Raw genomic sequence first — 20206 nt, 5'->3', positions numbered from 1 at the left:
AATTTCAGTGCCAGGGCCAAGCTGGTACTCTTGTTCCCTCAAAAGTTGGCTCCTCAGGTCATTAGATCATCTTGGAAAGGAAAGGAGGTATGGTTAGACATAAAACATCCCATATTCACCTACTAGAGAGTAAAATGGATTCAGAACAAAATCCAAGTGTGGTTGTGCTTTGAGCGGTGAATTCTGCTTCATAATTCTGCTTATTCCTTTGTGTTAGATAATAGTCATATCCATGCCTTACATTTAAATCTCTCTTTACCACTCTAACAGTCAAAGAGTCCTGGGAGCTTAGTTTGTTCAGGCTGCTGACCTTACATAACTACAGTTCCCAGCACTCTTAGCAAACTGTGGCGTCCAGAACTCTTTGAGGGGAAGAATGTCCTTTGAACGTGCCTTGAAGTTATGGTGTGTAAAAAGCCTTAGAAATCAAGAATGACATATTCTGCTGGCGCCAGCTTTATAATCAGGGTATTTTTTGAAGGGTAGAGCTCAACTATTTAATTGAACCCCTTGCTTTAATTTACCATCTACCCATTTTATTACAGGGGATTTTTTTAAAGACCCAATTCCGGAAGCTGACCTCTATATTTTGGCTAGGATCCTGCATGACTGGGACGATGAGAAGTGTGTGCAGCTGCTAACCAGACTCCACAAGGCCTGCAAGCCTGGTACGTGTGCTTATAAGGCAGGACTGGCCAAAACTGGAGCTGTGGTGGGCAATAAGTGCATACCCTCCAACATTTATCTGATGAAAATTGGGACGTCCCATTCCATAATGATAATTTTACTATTTATACCCCACACATCTTACTGGGTTGCCCAAGCCACTCTGAGCAGCTTTGAATATATCTGATAACATAATAAAGCATTAAACATAAAAACCCCTTCTCTATACAGGATTGCCTTCCGATAGCTATGGGGTTGGATAACTCCATACCCGCCAACATTTCTCCAATGAAAATAGGGACGTCCTAAGGAAAAGTGGGACATTCTGGGATCAAATCAGAAACCAGGACAGCTTCTCTAAATCAGGGGCGTCCCTGGAAAATAGGGACACTTGGAGGGTCTGTAAGTGAGCCAGAGCTCACTGTATGCATTGCCTACAGAGAGGTTTTAAAACAAGTCTTGAATTGGGTCAAGATTGAGGTTTCATTTGTAGGTGCTTTGAGTGTCCTGGATGAACAGAAAAAGTGGGACTGAAATGTTTTCAAAAATATAGAGAGAGTTTGGCCCAAAGTTGGGAAACATGTATGTGCACAGTCATGGCTTGGGCCTTGGAACAGATAGCCCCGTTCAAGTCCTAGTTATTCTGAGCAGTCCAGAGACCAGAGGCCTCAATCATTAACTCATCTGTTGACACATTGGCACCTACAGTGAGATCTCAATGCTTCTGATTATTTTCTGGTGCTTGACGCTCCATCCCGCTACCAGTCTGCCACTATAGTCCATTGGCTCCTCCTGCCCAGGATAAGAAAATACCAGTAAGATCTGGGACTTATAGTTGTTGTTGATGATGATTTTATTATTTATACCCCGCCCATCTGGCTAGGTTTCCCCAGCCACTCTGGAGAGAGTGTATATACGATAGGGAGGCATCATGTCTCCCTCTGTAGCTCATACTACAAATCTTAGCATTTGCTGCATAAGTGCATTCTTTCTCTTATAAAAGAGCACCTCCACCAAGATCTGACTAGAATGTCACTTCTGTATCAGGGAATTAAGTTTGTGCTGTTAAGGTTCTGTTGTTGTCGGTTTTTCTCACGGTAACAAGATTCCTGTTTCATTTGTGCCACCCCTGCCCATGTGTGTTCCTAAGCTAGGAACTCAAGGTGAATAGTTGTAGCAACTTGCATTATCAAAATTCAGTGACTATAGAAAATGCTGAGCACATTTCAGGCAGGCTACTGGAGCGAAAGTGGTGGGGAAAAGAACATTCTATGAATTATAATTCACAGCCTGCTTTGGTTGCCATGTAGATCTTCCATTTTTATACAGTAGGGCCACTCAGGTTAAACTGCTTTTCGTTTGACTTGAGCTTCTGATCCCAGGATGCTTGGAAAGATGAAGCCGAGCTCTTTGAACATGCTGTCTCAAAAGAAGTAATGGTCTATCTTTCGTTTCCCTAACTTAATGAAATATACTTTGAAACAGGTGGTGGAGTGTTAGTGGTGGAAATAGTTCTCAACGAGGACAGAAGTGGGCCATTGGAAGCACACCTCCAATCCATGATTATGTTGCTTCATACCGAAGGAAAAGAGCGAACCCCTTCAGAGTACAATGCGCTCTTCAGTGCTGCTGGCTTCAAGGAGTTTCAGCTAAAGAAATGCCAACTCTATGATGCCATTTTAGGAAGAAAATAATGTTTCCCCTGCATCATTCTTGTGCGTTGTCCAGAGAATGCTAGAACAATAAAACTTGTTGTTATATCATCTATTTATCTTTCGGCTGTAGACACCTGTTTATTTCAAAACACCAAAACATGACACTTTTTATTTCATAAACTCCAAGGTCCCTTGCAGTAGAGTTTGAATATCAAGATACTCTTTTGAAGTGTGGTTGAAGTGCTTGATTCCAGAATGTTTGCAAATCTTTCCATTTGGTCTGTTCAGGGACAAAAGATTTGCAGTAGTAGCCATCCTAAATGACAGGTAACAGCATTTAGACGGCGGCTCGGGGAAAAATATGGAATAAAGATCTAAAGTTCACTGCTTGTTATACATTAAAGGAAAACTTCATGAAGATGTTTTCTAGATGGTACATGACCCCCAGCAAATTCGCAAAAAAGTACAACACAAATTCAAATATGTGCTGGAGGTGCAAACAAGCTGAGGGAACAATGTGCCACATGTGGTGGGACTGTAAAAAAATTAAAAACTTTTTAGATACCATCTATGAGGAGCTTTAAAAAATGTTCAAACAAACATTTGCAAAAAAAAACCAGATAGCTTTCCTCCTAGGCATTTTGTCAACAGACATCCCAAGTGATAAGAAGAGGGCATTTTTACAATAGCTGCGAGAATGTTGATTGCCAAAAATTGGAAGGGAAAGAAAATTCCAACGAAGGAGGAATGGCAGATAAAACTATTTGAGTACTTGGAACTTGCAAAGATTTTTTCTTTTTTACCAACCACCAAAACACAAACAGTGAAACCCCCCCATATAGCTGGAGGGTATTGGGTATACATATTTGTCAGGGGTTCAGGAGCAGAGGCGAGGGCAAGGGAGGAAACAGAGAGCGAGGGGGAGGAGTCCGAAGAAAAGATGAGTGATGACGACGACCCGAGATCTCCGAGTCTTTCCAGTGAATCAGAAGATTCACAGAAAGGAGCGCCAGTGGCCAGAGCAAGGGGGGAGCCTAGGGGGACACCCCAGGAAGAAGGGTCCAGAGGGGGCTCAGAGGGCAGCAGTTGGAAATCGGGGCCAGCGTCACCAACAGAGCACAGTGGAGAGGAAGGGCGCCAGGTATCGAGCTCTGGCAGCTCGCAGCAGGGGGGAGGGCACGAGTCAGGAGTGGCCACACCTCCATCGGGGAGCGAAGAAACGGTTAAGCGGAAAGTGGAAGGTTGGGCGCGCGCGCCAAGTTCAAATGCACCGGAAGGTGGCGCAGTAAGCAGCCCGGAAAGGGAGCCAGGTCCTAAAGCCCGACGCAAGGAGACAGAAGGGTCTGGGGGGTCAGCGTCAGAAGAGTCCAGGAAGGAAGAGACCACGGGGGGCAGAGGGACCCAGAGAAGAACGGTCAGGCGGAAAAGGTGGAGTAAGGCTAGGGTATTAAGCTGGTGTACAGGGGGCGGAGACTCAGACGGAGCTTCGCCGGTCTAACTCATAAGACGTAGAGCTGCACGCAGCAGCTTGAGAATGGAAACTGTAACTCAATAAAGACTTTTATAAAGTGAACGCTGGCTAGCGTGATCCTCTGTGAGCTAGGATCTGGAAGCAGCTCTGACAATATTCAATAATATTCAATTCATATTCAAATCAACCATATGTACACTTCTATATACCTTAACACGCCTCCTAACAAAAGGTTTATTTAACTTTTAACATTTTAATTGCCCCAAATTGTTCAAACCTACCCAAATAATTCAATATCATCTCAAACCAATCCTTCTCTTTCTTTTTTTAAAAAGATTTTTATTGATACAAGAAAAAAGAAAAAAGAAAACAAGTACCAAATTACACACAAGAATAACCAGAGACACATAATTTTCTTAGCAAACAATAAAACATATATTGGTCTTAAGACTAAAGACCCGACCTCCCGTCTATTCCATATTTCAATTTCATATTACTTATTGCCAATACACACTTTTATCATAATTAAACTTATTCTTAATAAATCTAATTTCTTATATCTACCAATCCTCCTCTTTCTCACTGACCTTAAGCCCTTTCATTCTATGTGTCTTCACAGTTAACAGTATCCTAAAATTATAATATTATTCAGTTTTTTCCTCCATTGGTTCACCCCTAGCTCTTCTGCATTTTTCCAATTACTCGCCATAACCTGTCTGGCTGCAACTACCATCAATTTTACCCATTTACATTCCTCTTTTGTTTTTAATAAGAACCACTAATTTAGATATTTCCACATTCCTTCCCACAATTACCGATATTTCTATACCAATCTGTTTCCAAAATTCATTAACTAACAGACAATCCCACCACATAAGACTGTACGTTCCCATCACTCCACATTTCCTCCAGCAATTCTTACTTCCAGATTGTGTAATATGATATAACCTTACTGGTGTATAATACCATTTTTGTACCAGCTTCAACCCCTGTTCCTGGATTATCCCAGAGGTCGCAACAAAGCGTGGTTGCCAAAAGATTCTTTCCCAATCTTCATATAAAATCTGTTCCTGAGTATCTAACTTCCAATATTCTTTCAAACTTTCCTTTGGTGATTTCCCTTTGTTTAATAACACCTTATACAATTTTGAGACTATTTTGGCCCCCTCTGTCCTATATCCTTTCACTAATTCTTCGAAGGGTGTAATAATTCTTTTACTACATTTTTTAATTTCTTCTTCTTTTAGCAGAGAGGAAATTTGTCTTTTCTGTAACCAATTAATTGTATTCCAAATAACACTTTCCTGTTCCAATGTACCTTCTGTTATATTCTCCATCTCCTCAATTGAGATTTCCTTTAATTTATCCCCTACCTCCTTTGGGATGAGCTCCCTTAATGGGGCCATTTTACCATAATGCCAAATTTTGGTAAGGGGAGAGAGGTCAGGAAAAAGCTCCCTTCTCTACTTCTCCCATACCCAGATGGACCCCATAAATGTTGATATTTTATCTACTTCCCTTTTCCTTTTCCTCCTATCAAATAATCTTATTTTCCCTCCTACTACTTCCAAATTCTTCTGCTCAATACACCCCAAATCTTCCCCCTGTTCTCCCTCCAACCAAATCATAAGATGTCTCAGTTGGTAAGCTTTGTAATATAAGACCAAATTGGGAATCCCCATCCTTCATCTTGGATCCTATGATACCCATATCTACCTGCTGTCCTTGGTTTCTTGGATGCAAAAACAAACCTATTGATTTCCCCTTGCCACCCTTTCAATATCCGTTCCGATATGTGCCAGGGCAATACATTAAAAAGATACGTTAATCTGGGTAACAAAAACATTTTAACTAATGCAATTCTTGTACTAATTGATTCCTTTTCTCCCATATTTTCAACTTTGATTGAATACCGCTCCAAGTTTTTTTATAATTATATTCAAATATTTTCTTCACATTTTTAGTTATCCTTGGAACATGCAAGTACTTGGAACTTGCAAAGATGGCAGAAGTAATCAGGAATCAAACAAATCAAAAGTTTAAAAAAGAGTGGGAGTGTTACAGAGTGTATTTAGAAAAACATTGTTCCCAAGTAAAATCCTTAATGTGCTTCTATTAATTTTCGCAAATTATACGACAGACAGATAGTGTATTTCCTACAATACTGGTGAATTACAAGGTAAAAAAGGAAGCAGTTAAAAAAGGAAGAAAGGACCCGCAGTGAGGTAGTTGGAAGTCACATTTAAAGAGTAGGTTATTTATTGGTAATTTAATGTATAGGTGACATACAATGTTGAATCTTTTTATTATGTATTGGTGTTTCTCATTTTTTCTCCCTCCCTTTTTTGTATTTTAGTTTATTTTGAATAACAAATGGAATAGCTGTAATACTTAATAAAATCAGTAAAGAGCACAGCAAGGGGGGGGGGGAGAGACAGTTTGCACCAAGAGAAAAGAATGATTCCCTATGAACTCCCACCAGACCATCTAAAGAAAAGTGTGTTAGTTGAAGAAGAAGAAGAGTTTGGATTTGATATCCCGCTTTATCACTACCTGAAGGAGTCTCAAAGCGGCTAACATTCTCCTTTCCCTTCCTCCCCCACAACAAACACTCTGTGAGGTGAGTGGGGCTGAGAGACTTCAGAGAAGTGTGACTAGCCCAAGATCACCCAGCAGCTGCATGTGGAGGAGCAGAGACGGGAACCCGGTTCCCCAGATTACGAGTCCACCGCTCTTAACCACTACACCACACTGGCTTTCATAATAGTGTTCTACTTGGAGTGAAGATGGCGAGGAACCTGTGGTCCTCCAACTGTAGTTAAACTACAGTTCCTGTCACCCCACCAATGACCATTCTGCCTGGAGATGATGAGAGTTGGATTTCAGTACCTAAAAAGACTCAATCTGAGGTCCATTTTATACCCCCAAATCCACATTCCTGATGTCGCTCATAGATAAAGATTTTGCAAACTAAGGAGAACTTCCAATAACTGAAAAACTGCACGTCTTAACAAGATAATGGGAGCAGTAAGATTATACACACAGATGCGCCTTGAAGTATTTATTACCTGTAGATTGGGACTGATAATATAAACTACCATAAAGAACCATAGATAGCAGAGATTGCCATCGTTGCACAATTATTCTACGCTGACCAAAGGTTCTTTCAGATGTATGGCCTTTAACACCAAGAAAATAGAAGAGACAGCACAGCTAACAGAGGGCTAAGGAATTAGGGAGGGCTAACATTCCTTTGCCCACATAGAATGAGGCTATAAAAATAGGGTTGAAATTGTGCAGAACCATCCGACTATCCTGCTTTGTTTTTGCTTCTTCCACTTTTGCAGGTGAGCAGCCACATGCCCTTCACCCCTTCCTCACCCCCTCCATTTTTTACACTTCTAGGAGACTTCAGGATTTTCTTTTTCTTTTTTTTACCTCCTCTAGGAAACTTCCAATTGTTCATTTCCCTCCCACTTCAGCCTCTTTCTTTCCTTCCCTATCTTCCCATGTCCTCCTTTACCTATCCTGGTTTAGCATCACTTTTGCTCTGGCAGAAGGCAAGGAGTGGGGAGGGGTGGGGAATGGCTCCCCAGGCCCCCTACCCTCTTACAAAAGCAGCTGCCTGCCAAGAGGTGGCAGTTCCTGTGAGACACTGTATACAGTGGTACCTCAGGTTATGTACTTAATTCGTTCCGGAGGTCCGTACTTAACCTGAAACTATTCTTAACCTGAAGCATCACTTTAGCTAATGGGGCCTCCTGCTGCTGCCGCCGCCAGAGCACGATTTCTGTTCTCATCCTGAAGCAAAGTTCTTAACCTGAGGTAATATTTCTGGGTTAGCGGAGTCTGTAACCTGAAGCGTATGTAACCCGAGGTACCACTGTAGCAGGATTTGGCCTGGCTGAGGCTGTGTTCTATCTGCTTGATAAGCTACAGCTGCCCAGGACACACCCAGGCCAGCAAACAGAAGAGGATATAAACCAAACAATTTAGGGACCTCAGAGGCAGCAGAAGGAGGTGAGTGGGAGGTAGGTGAGCTCGGAGGAGCAGGGAGAGGTAGAGAATTTAAAACCTATTCCTGTGTCCTATTCCAAGAAGCTTCTGGTTCTGTGAGTTATTGAATAACACAATTAATTTGTTTTATTGTGTGTGGCAGTGTTATGTAGAAACTGAGATATGAAAGCTAGGAGCTAAATGGCACCTTAAACCTTGGTTATGGGCGCCGCAACGGAATATCTAGGCACACTTTTTTAATAACAAGAATGCAAAGCTGAAAACGAATGAACTGCAGCTAAAATCTTATGTTCATTTTTCACGTGGTCTAGTCCTCATCTGAAGATTGCAAAAAAACAAAACAAAGTCCCCATGGCAATGTAGCTGCAGGCATTTCTGGAGGAAGCTGCTTATCATTTCAATTAGATCCCTTCCGTATTTATGCGAAGCAATTAATTTTCTACCTCTGCCTGCCCTTTTATCAGATTGGGACTTTTCCATAAACCGCTCTGACCTTAGTCATTTTACAAAGGCTCTTGAGTTTACTTTGATTTTACCTGAATATTTATGGTCACTTTCAGCTAACACTGGATAGCAACATCGCAAGTAGAGAGGTCTTGTTGCTGTCAAAAGCAATTTTTTCTTCGGACGAAGGCTGTCGGGTATTGGGCAGCGCAGTGAAGAACAATGAGTACTCCAGAACACGCTGACGCTGTGGAAATCTTGTTTCAGCACCAGTACGCATTTATGATCCCAAAGGTAAGATCTGTAATGGGTATAGTCTGCAAAGTTTAAAACTTGCAGGGACTTTCAAACCTTCAGCTTGTTAATGGATGGTGGGCTTAGCCAGGATTTATGTTGGGGGGCGGCGACTGCAGGACACATTCCTGTCATCGTCCTCTGCTTGGCTCTGTCTAGTAGATTCGGAATGAAATGTCTCGACTGTTATGTATTCAGTGGTCTCTGTTTGCCTGAACTTGAGTCTGGACGAAGGATTCTGAGCCGCTGCATTCCGATTCGATATATGATATCCAGTCACAGAACATTTCAGGATTTGGGCCACTGCCATTGGCCCTTAAACTATGAGTTACAATTTGCAGCTTGGGAGTTTAAACAGCCAGTCACGTTGAGAGTGGGAGTGTCCCAGGCCTTCAGAAGCAGTTGCTTTGCCCCTGTTGTCCAGTTCTGTTAGTTCAATAAAGGTAAAAAATCTGTCAAAATTTTCAGTCATTTGAAAACTAGGAAGCTAAATAAATAAAAAATAACATCAGGCAGTAGCTTTCATGTGGTAAATGAGTATATTTTGCAAAATTACAAAAAACCCAGCTTTTTAAATCTTAAGCTTTAAAAAAATTAAACTAAAACATGTTTTCTTGGATTTGCTGAAAACCTTTTCAGCACTTCTTTCTCAAATTCCCATAGCTGTCAAGTGTCCCTTATTTGAAGGGACAGTCCCTTATTCCAGCGCCATGTCCCGCTGCTGTCCCTTATTGATGGATGTCCCTTAAATGTCCCTTAAACGATGTCCCTTAAATTTCAAAGGAAGCAGCTCCTCTCCCTCCCTCCCTGCCGGCCAGGGAGGAGGAAGGCTCCAACTGTGTTGCTTGGCTGTGTTGCTCACCCAATAAGAAGTCTAAGAACGACTGGGGGGTGGAACTTGCATGCCTTGTGTGTGGCTAGTTAATGCAAGCTGAGGGGGGTTTTGAATGCTGGACGCCATTTTGTTGCACGTGCTGCTGCAAACTTTGCAGTGCAAAGCCAGGCCAGGGAGCCATCTTAAGTTGAGGCTGCATAGGCCTTGTGGTGCATGTGATTCAGATTCCATTCAGTTGAACCTCTGGTTACAAAGTTGGTTGGACAGTGTTCTCGAAGCAACCAGCATGAGTTTGACCAGACTGCAGGAGGACAGGAAGACTGGAGTGCCTGGAACAGGTGAGGCTGCAGGTCCCTTATTTTGGCTGCTGGTCCCTTATTTTCAAATCTTTCAAAAGTTGACAGCTATCTTTCAAATCTTTCAAAAGTTGACAGCTATGCAAATTCCTCCTTTTTCTAATCCAGTTTTTCTGTGCTCACTCAGTAAGCATAGCCCGTGGAGATGCTCCCCTGTTAGAGGAAGTCTCAACCTCTGGCCAAACCTGTTGTACCACTCTGAAACAAAAAATGGAAGAATTCTGTTCCCCCCAGTGCTTTTTGCCAGCATTTTCTACAGCAGATGAAGAACCAGTGGCCCTTCCGATGTTGTTCAATTCCAGTTCCCTTCAGCTCTGGTCAGCATGGCCAATGATCAGGGACAATGGGAGTCACAACCCACACCATCTGAAGGGCCACAATAATTTATGGTGACATTTTTGTTTGTTTCAAAAGCATCCTTCTAGAACTTCCTAACTATAGACCATTTTGAACTCTTTCCTTTTGTACTCCCTCACTCCTTTTTGCATCCAGATTATGTTTACTGCTTCTGATCTTGGTGTATTTGATCTGCTGATGGAGTCCAAGGAACCGTTGACTTCAGTGACTATTGCCGAACGTCTGGGTACCAGTCCCTTTGGGATGGAGAGGCTGCTGGAGGCCTGTGTGAGCTTAAAGTACCTGCAAGCAGAGAGGAAGGACAACCAAAGTATTTATTACTAACATCTTCGCATCTCTGGGGGAGATCCCTAAGCAGATAACCAAATTATCAAACCAAACCAAATTGTATTAACCAAAATCCAATGAATACAATCCAAGAAAGAGATCAGGAATACAGTAAATAAATTTATACCAGCAAACCAGAAACTGAACAGAGTAGCATTCAAATAAGCCTGTCGAAACATCTGAGTTTTTAGGACATATTTGAAGCACACAGCAGACAAAACTTCCCAAATCACTTTGGAGAGTATTCAAGAGGAAAAACTTGTTTCTTTAAAACATTGTTACCCTACTCTTCAGCAATAATAAAAAAAGCTTTCCCACTGAGCTGTCGTTATTTCCCCTTTTTTGCAGCTGCAGTGTTGTATAAACTTTAAACAGGTTACAGGTGGGGGTTTTTTGGGGGGGGTGTTTCATGCCGCTATGCCTGTCATTTCATGCATTTTGTTCCTGCATAATTGGGAAGGGCTTTGGGCTGTGGAAGTCATTGCAAAAAAACCAAAACATTAATCTTTTGTCCCTTTTCTTTTTAAGCTCTTTATGGAAACACCGACCTTGCCAATCTCTACCTTGCCAAATCAAGCTTGAAGTCTCAGTATCATTCCTTGAAGTTCAGTTCTGAATTTATCTATATGGGTATGCAGTACTTGGCTGATTCTGTGAGGTGAGGAGAAGGATATCGCTAAAGCAGGAAACTGCCACCTAAAGCTGTGTCACAGTGCCAAGGCTGGTTAGCTCCATTGCCAGATGCAACTACAGTGGTACCTCGGGTTACATACGCTTCAGGTTACATACACTTCATGTTACAGACTCCGCTAACCCAGAAATAGTACCTTGGGTTAAGAACTTTGCTTCAGGATGAGAACAGAAATCGAGCTCCGGTGGTGCGGCCGCAGCGGGAGCCCCTATTAGCTAAAGTGGTGCTTCAGGTTAAGAACAGCTTCAGGTTAAGAACGGACCTCCGGAACGAATTAAGTACTTAACCCGAGGTACCACTGTATTAGGGACGCGGGTGGCGCTGTGGGTAAAACCTCAGCACCTAGGGCTTGCCGATCGCATGGTCGGTGGTTCGAATCCCTGCGGTGGGGTGAGCTCCCGTCTTTCGGTCCCAGCTCCTGCCCACCTAGCAGTTCGAAAGCATCTTTAAGTGCAAGTAGATAAATAGGTACCGCTTTATAGCGGGAAGGTAAACGGCGTTTCCGTGTGCTGCGCTGGTGCTGGTTCGCTGGAGCAGCTTTGTCACGCTGGCCACGTGACCCGGAAGTGTCTTTGGACGGCGCTGGCCCCCGGCCTCTTAAGTGAGATGGGCGCACAACCCTAGAGTCGGACACGACAGGCCCGTACGGGCAGGGGTACCTTTACCTTTACCACTGTATTGGCACCTCCATACCAGGGCTGACTCCAGATGAGCAGCTCCTAGTGCTTCCCTTTCTGTTGCTCATATGTTGAAAGGTACAGGCAGAACTGCAACTGCTTTTTGACTCTGCTGGGGCAGCATTGTGCCTTTTCTCTGTCTGCATGTTGCTGTCTTCTGTCTACAGCAGCTGCCCTGACATAACTGTTGTGGTGGAGTTCACGGTCTCCCTTGTGGAGAGTGCCTTTTCAGGACCCCCGTTGATTGGCTTAAAATTAATCTCTTAATATCTGCTAAACCACTTACCAGAGATTTTAAGGGAATGAGGAATATCGTGCCCCGTCGCGAAAAATACTACGATTTTACTTTAAACGACGATTGGAAAGAGCAACACTGCAATTAGGTATGTTGCTAAAATGGAAGCGAAAGGGGTTTTCTTTTGTAGTGTAGCATTCTTCTTTTTATATATTTTTGTAGTATAAGTTATTTTATTTTGTTTATATTCAAACTGTTAGTTTTAATTGTATGTTGATAAATTTAGGTCACTGTTTAATGTTTGGTTTTCTGTTACTTTTAATTAATTATATTGTTTTATGTTAACTGCTTAGAAGTCTAAGAATATATACGTACATCCAGGTGAAATTGGTTCAATTCTTCTCTGGTGACTAATTTGAGATTTAAAAATAGATTTGGAATCACTGAGATATGTAAGCTACTCAGAGAACTCTGGTTATACGGTGGTATATACATGTCACGAACAAACAAACCTGTGATTGTTAGTCAACCTTGACAACACATAATTTTTTAAATGTACTTTATTAGGCAATATTTATATATTACTTAATAAAAAAAACCTCTAAACTGTTTATACAATAGTATAAATCTTTCATTAAAAAGACAGATAACATGATAATGGTATGAGTGTGTGCGCCCCACTCAATTTTCATTTAATTAAAACAAATATTCTTTTTCAGAGAAGGAAAGAGTCAGACTGATAGAGTATATGGCATTTCAGGAAAAGATTGCTTTGACGCTCTTAACAGGTAAAAAAATAAAATACAAAGTTTTCTAGATCTTGATTTTGGAAGAATGGAGAAAACCTGGGATGCTTCTTGTCAAAGTGACCATTGCCGTTGCAATTTGTGTGAAACATATTGCTTGCTTGTATTCACAGTTCCAGTGTTTTCTCTATTCATTGTTGCATTTCCCTTCTCCAAATGTTATCAGATTATTGGGAAATTTCTTACCACATGCCAAACTTGGGTTCCTGTTTTATGCATGTGTGAGGGTGATGTCTGCAACCAGGGCTTACGGTATATTATGCAGCTTAGTTGTGCAGAATATCCTGGTTTGCCTCCACTATGCTCCAGTATTGAAGCATAATTGCATCTGGTCTTCACAAATGGTTTTTTCAGAGTCTTATCATGGGTACAATGCAGTTTGCCATTATCCAGAGATCAGTCTATGCTCAGACCAGATGCATCTGAACCTCATTTTGGGTATGTGCATCAGGATATTGCATTGGAATTAGATGTTCAAGCTCTCGTTACTGGTGGAGCACAGAGGTCCTGTGCCAATTAACAACTCCTGAAGTTGGAATGTTGTGATAGTTGGGAAAGAGAATCTGAAAGCATGTGTCAGAAAATGTCAAGGGTTGCTGATGAGGAAGATAGAAGACTCCATTTCAGCCCTTCATTGCGTTCAGGGGTCCTGAATGGACAGTGTTAAGGATTCATTAGAGAGAATATCCCCTCTCTCTCCTCCCTCTTTCTCTGTCTTAAATCCTTAACAGGCAATATCATTTATCGGCATTTGTATACAACTTAACTAAAATATAGATTAAAAATGCACACACAATATTTATTCAGATATGATTAAGGAGCCAAATATTCAAAGATCTTGTGCAGAATGCAACCAGCGATGCAACATGTTTAGGGAAGTAATTCAGACAGATACAGATACGTTCTCAGATTTTAATTTGTTACATTAATGCAAGAGACAAAGCACTTCATTCACTAGCTTCAGTTATGTCTTCATGATGGGTGAAAGTTTTCATTTCATTGTGCTGTAGCTCAAAGTTCTTGCATTGTAAACCTGCATGTGACACGATGACTGTCTCACTTTGTTTTGTTTTGTTGTGTGTGTGTGGTTTTTTTTAAAGTCTGTAAAAAATAAAAGAGGGACGAGACTATTGCAAAGTGTAATAATAAGAATGTGGAAGTTTTGACATGCTCTAAATTGGGAAGTGGGGTTTAACCAAAGAAGCAGTTTATGGAGGTGCAGGGAACAGCTGTGCAAATGCAGAGCAAACAAACCATTCTGAGGTATTGATGAATTATAGGAACCTATGATGCGGGTGGCGCTGTGGGTTAAACCACAGAGCCTAGGACTTGCCAATCGGAAGGTTGGCGGTTCGAATCCCTGCGACAGGGTGAGCTCACATTGCTCGGTCCCTGCTCCTGCCAACCTAGCAGTTCGAAAGCACGTCAAAGTGCAAGTAGATAAATAGGTACTGCTCCGGTGGGAAGGTAAACAGTGTTTCCGTGCGCTGCTCTGGTTTGCCAGAAGCGGCTTAGTCATGCTGGCCACATGACCCGGAAGCTGTACGCCGGCTCCCTCGGCCAATAAAGCGAGATGAGCGCCACAACCCCAGAGTCGGTCACGATTGGACCTAATGGTCAGGGGTCCCTTTACCTTTGCCTATAAGAGGTATAAATGAATTATAGGAACATCATTAATTAATTAAATTTGTATGCTCCCCTTCTTCCAAAGATCAGAGTGGTTCACAACATAAAAATACAAAATGAGATCACAAAATGCATAATAAAACAAAACCAAAACAAGCCAATCACCCCCTTCCCATAAACACATTTTAAATGCCATGGAATGTTTAATCCGCCTGGTTTGAGAAATGTTTTTGCCCAGTGCCTAAAGCTTTGGTAATGCAGGCAGTGGGTGAGCCTCCCTAGGGAGAGCAGGGAGCCACCACAGAAAAGGCCTGTTCTCATGTTGCTGCCCTCCAGCATCTCATGTGATCAGGTGATGATCACAGGGTCTGGGTTGCTTTGTATGAGGAGAGGCGGTCCTTGAGGTATTGCAGTCCAGAGCTGTTAAGATTTTATAGGTAAAATCAGCACTTTAAAATTGGGTCCAGAAACTAATTGGCAGCCAGTGCAGTCAGGCCAAGGTCAGTATGATGTGCTCACAATCTGCCCCTTGGTATAAGTGGGGAATAACAGGATCGGACCAAAGAAAATAAAATCTACCAACAGGGGTGAACATTTTTAGAATTGCTAAACGTATACATGCAGCTAACAATGGGAAAGCGAGAGCATTTTGTGGAATATTGCTCTAGTCTGGAAGCAATTTCTGTATGAAACGTTCATGTCTTTTATATGCCAATGCAATTTTGAATTACTAGATCCGAGAGTGGGCTGCAAAAAATCTTCATGGGTGCTATGCATGCAAAGTGGCAGCTGTTTGGCCGAGAAATTATGACTGCATTTGATCTTTCGCATTTCCCACTTGTTTGTGACGTGGGAGGTAAGTGCTGTAAATTCCACAATATCTTCCTTTACTACTAGCTCAAAATCATAAAGCATGAAGAATAGAAATGAGAAAGTGCTACAGGTGTGTTTCTGATTTGTGAAGGGAAGGCAAAAATGGGTGGAGTGGATAACACTCAAAGTGAAAGGATCCATGACTGTGAGTGATGGAGAAAGCCAAGCAGAAAGAACGTTGCAAAACAAGAGAATGAATTAGACAAATAGAAACTCATTAACATCTTTCAAACTACAGTACTTTGATGCTACTTGTGTTTAGTCTTGCAGTATCAAGAGCAATGGGAGAAACAGGGTTTGTCCACACTGGAGATTACTGTGCATTTGCAGCTGTTTGCACCCTCATTTAATTTGTGTAGCCCACATGATGAAATAGTCTAACAACAGATGAAATGCTCTAACAGCTGGAATCTACATGCTTTTCTCCTGGAAATTTGGTACTTAATTGGCATAAAAGAACTGACAAATTAGAAAGTGGGAGAAGCACACAAGCAAATGCCTTCTCCATGGGTCCTTCCTTATTTCAGACATCATGATATATCATGATATATATTGTGATGTTTAGCTGGTGATAATCATGTTGTTGAAAACCAGACATCATTCAACCCTAAGTTGCCAGTCACCTATCTGATGTGCTACTCTTAAATTTTTGCATGGGGGTGTTTGGATAAAGCTTTGAGGTGCACAACATTTTCATTTTTTCTTTGTTCTCCCTTCAAGGATGTACTGGGGCATGTGCCAAGGAATATATTTCATTATATCCAAATTCTACAGTGACAATTTTAGACCTACCTGAAATAGTGGAACAAGCAAAAAACCATTATGTGTCCTCGCAAGATCACCAGATTACTTTCCATAAAGGTAAACTGTTGTTTTTCAAGAGCCTACATTGGTTCGATCATTCTTCTTTTAACAAGCAAGATAGCAAAACTCTAGGGTAGGAATCGGGATCTGTGCTCCTCCAAAGCCTGTTGAACTACGGCTCCCAGCATCCCTGACAATTGGCCATTCTGACTGGGACTGATGGGAGTTGGAGTCCAACATCATCTGAAGTCCAAAGATTCCTCATCCATGCACTAGAAGAAACAGCAGGCAGCAGCTGGGCCTTAATAACTGTTGATTTCTGAAAGATACAGTGAAGTATTATTGCATTCCTTTAAGAAAATATGCTTATTTTCTACCTATTCTATTACAGGGGACTTTTTTAAAGACCCAATTCCAGAAGCTGACCTCTATATTTTGACTAGGGTCCTGCACGACTGGTCTGATGAGAAGTGTGTGCAGCTACTAACCAGACTGCACAAGGCCTGCAAACCTGGTATGTGTATTTATACAGTGAACAGATCAATGAACAGTGCAAAGATGGGGCAGGAGTAACCAAGGGCAGAAGCCCGAGAGAGCCTCTCACATACCCTTCGTTGCCCAACTACAACACAACAGCCCCTCAGTGCTGCCAATGGGTTGCTGCCACTGCCCTTCCACTTACTCCTGCCTCTCCAGATGGGAGGGGACCTGGGATGCACTAAAGTAACTGCATTTCAAACGCTTCTTATGTTACTTACAGTGTAAAGATGGTCAACACTCCCTCTTGACTCTGCAGACTCTGCTGGTCACTTACAACTCCAGTCCTAAGTGCCAAGCATCTAGGCATGTGTAGGGCTGCCATATATCCGGGTTTTCCCAGACAAGTCTGGGAATCGAGTAGCAAAATGGCGCCCGATTTTCACTGAATCGGCAAAGTGTCTGTGAAAACCCGGACATATGGCAAGTGGGGCTATTGGCAATAAGAGACACTTCAGCAGAGAAATTAAGAAACTTTATTAAGAGTAAAAGGTGGGGGGAAAGCAGGCAGAATGTCAAAACGGAATACAAAATAAGCCCGAGCTCTGTGACTCTAAAATTGAACTAATCCTAGCCTGCTCGCTACAATAATGGGAGGCTCAGGCCTTTCTTCAGAGAAGGCAGAGTGACAGAAGAGCTAATGGTACCATGGAAATTGGTTACCCTTGTTACTCAAAGCCTTGCTGCACTGTCCCACATTTGCCCATGTCACTTGGGTTCAACTGCATCACTTCTGATCATCCCAGAATGCTTGGATAAATTCAGACGAACTCTTTCCTTATGCAGTTTTGAACTAAGTAATCTGCTATTTTGGAAAGTGGTATGTCTTTCTGTCCATCTGTATTCTATGGGTTCAGCTGCCTTTTGAGATCAAACTTGGCACAAGGGTTACCGAACGGAGGGTGGCGAACTTAGCTGATGTTTGGGTGTCTGGAGCCTTTTTGAATCAAGATGGCGAATTGAAAAAACACCCATTTGTTGGCATAGGTCCACCCACCTCTCAAGATATCATCACCCAACTTGGCATGAGGGTTCCAGAGGTGGGGCGGCGGTCTTTGTTGATGTTTGGACAATGGGAGCCATTTTGAACCAAGATGGCAGGCTAAAACATGACTTTTGGCTCCCTGGGTCAGGTTGAAGCACTGAGTTGGTATGTGTGTGCATGTGTCTGTGTGCAACCCTGAAATTCACAAACTACACTATCCATTTGAAAATCATAATATTTTTTGGTTTCTTTGAATTCCTGGACAGTGTCGGGCATTTTCTGCTAATGAAATATATCTTTGTCCTAACTTGGTGAAACGTATTTTGAAACAGGTGGTGGAGTGTTAACAGTGGAAATGGTCCTCAATGAAGATAGAAAGGGGCCGGTAAGGTGCCAACTATACTCTGTGCTTATGCTGCTTCTTACCGAAGGCCAAGAGCGAACCGCATCAGAGTACAATGCGCTGCTTAGCACAGCTGGATTCAAAGAGATTCAACAAAAGAAAACAAGCTTCTTTGATGCCATTTTAGCAAGAAAATAATATTGACCGTACTTCATTCTTCTTCAGTTCAATACGCTTCAGGTTGCAGACTCCGCTAACCCAAAAAATAGTACCTCGGGTTAAGAACTTTGCTTCAGGATGAGAACAGAAATCGGGCTCCAGCTGCGCGGCAGCAGCAGGAGGCTCCATTAGCTAAAGTGGTGCTTCAGGTTAAGAACAGTTTCAGGTTAAGAACAGACCTCTAGAACGAATTAAGTACTTAACCCGAGGTACCACTGTATTTATTTCACAAACTGTAATATCCCTTGCAGTAAGATACTCCCTTGAATAGTTTTGTTCGATTCAGGATAGTTTGGAAGAAGGACTTTTTTTCAGCTGGAACTCCAGCACCTCTCAGATGGGCCGGTTGCCATTATAAGAGAACAAGTGAAGTGTTCAGTGAGAGTTCCAGCACCTCTTTTTCTAGAAAAATAGCACTGCTTAGAAGCATTCCAGTATTGCCTCTCCCGGTCAGTTTATGCCTTCTTGGATAGAGACCAGTCTTTGCTTATGTTAATCTGAATAAAAAATTGCTATGTATATTGAGTGATACATAATCTCTGTGGAGGATCAAATAGCTGTGGAATGCCTGAAGTTTACTGAACTTGTTTTCACATGAAAGGATTTTGACTATAAACGGGCAGCTCCCAGTTCTGGGATTTGAGGTGTGTAATACCTCTGGATGGGTTATGCACCCTTCTTTGAAGGACCAGGTATGAAGATCCATCATTGTCACTAGAGGCCCAGGTGACCTCTGGGGTGCTCTTTACCAACTTTGGTTGGTGTACCAGCTACAACAGTCCTAGGAAGGAGGTATCATTTCCTCCAACATTCCTCAGATGAAAAGGTGGAACAGTCCATTCTCCATCATTGTCATTGCTTGAGCATTTCCTCCTAGTCGAGTACAAAAGTTATTAGAGGAAACACACAAAACTGTAGTATTTAAACACAGAAATCTTTGAATTTTTGTATTGCATTTAGGGAAGCCTAAGGGGAAAAAGAAAACCCCAAATCAATAAATACCACTAACTGGGTGTACACATACACAACATTAACAATAAATAGAACATAATAAAAATAAACATTATTATAAATAAAAACAGCATGGGTGAAATGTCTTTATTACCAAACAATTGCTCTTCATTGCTATTGCTTCCACTTTCAACTGGAGTTTTTAACCAACAAAACTTCCTACCCTTAGGGAAGATTCATGCTGCTACTGAAGGCCATAATGTGAGCCCAGCCAATCCCCATTTCAGCTTAAGCTGGTTGAGAAGTTTTCTCTTTTCTTGCTATGTCTGCCAACGTAGAGTAGGCCTGGAAAACTGTGGCCATCCACATGCCACCAGACTACAACCCTCAGTGCCTCTGACCCCAAGCCATGCAGATTGGGGCTTCCCATTGACTGCCTCGCTGCCCAGCTGCTGTCTGCACCTCTCAGCTAAGGCAGAGCCCTGGGAACACAACCCACCGCTGTCTCCCATTAGGCTGTGTTGGGAATTTAGGACTCTGCATGACAAAGTAAGGAGCTGAGATGGCTTAAGGGTCCTGGCATTTTCAGGGAAGTTGGAGTCTCTGAGATAGAGTTGCTATGCTGCTGCATACATTGGTACCCTAGTTGGGCAATAGGGGCAGTACAGGATTCCTTTTGGTGTACCGACCTCCCCGCTGCACCAAGGATTCCCTGCCCGAGCTGCTTCAGGTCGTGGCAGATATTCTCCTGGAGACACCTAGTTTGGTTGTCCTAGGGGATTTTAACATCCACACCGACACGACCTTACAAGGGGCCGCTCGGGACTTCGTGGAAATCATGGCCTCCATGGGGCTGTCCCTGAATAAGTTTGGCCCAACTCATAGCCGTGGACATGCCTTAGACCTGGTATTCACCTCTAGTGACATGGGTGATCTGACACTAAGTAAAAGTGAAACCAAAGAAGTGCCATGGTCAGATCACTTCCTGGTGCAACTGGACTTCTCCGCGACCCTTCCCCTCTGCAGGGAGGTGGGAC

The 20206-nt window shown here is 42.5% G+C and overlaps 2 protein-coding genes across 2 annotated transcripts in view; both read left to right on the top strand.

The window, feature by feature from the left end:
- LOC308588539 (acetylserotonin O-methyltransferase-like) overlaps nt 1-20206 on the top strand; it is a 46968-nt gene that overhangs the window by 14961 nt on the left and 11801 nt on the right. The window contains exons 7-8 of the mRNA XM_081196950.1: nt 546-668; nt 2152-2348. Coding sequence (XP_081053076.1) covers nt 546-668; nt 2152-2348 — 320 coding nt within the window. The remainder of the gene's footprint in view (nt 1-545; nt 669-2151; nt 2349-20206) is intronic.
- Nucleotides 8446-18197, top strand: LOC308589391 (acetylserotonin O-methyltransferase-like; the record flags this gene model as incomplete). Its single annotated transcript, XM_081198596.1, has 8 exons — nt 8446-8547; nt 10231-10405; nt 10951-11080; nt 12745-12813; nt 15192-15313; nt 16051-16191; nt 16526-16648; nt 17989-18197. Exons 1-8 carry the CDS (start codon nt 8476-8478, stop codon nt 18195-18197), a joined length of 1041 nt encoding a protein of 346 aa, XP_081054722.1. The 5' UTR covers nt 8446-8475.

Source organism: Podarcis bocagei (genome assembly GCF_964188305.1).
Source record: "Podarcis bocagei genome assembly, chromosome: 6".
In the NCBI taxonomy this organism is placed as follows: domain Eukaryota; kingdom Metazoa; phylum Chordata; class Lepidosauria; order Squamata; family Lacertidae; genus Podarcis; species Podarcis bocagei.
Note: the sequence above shows the minus strand (reverse complement) of the source record. Positions and strands in the feature narration are given on the sequence as shown.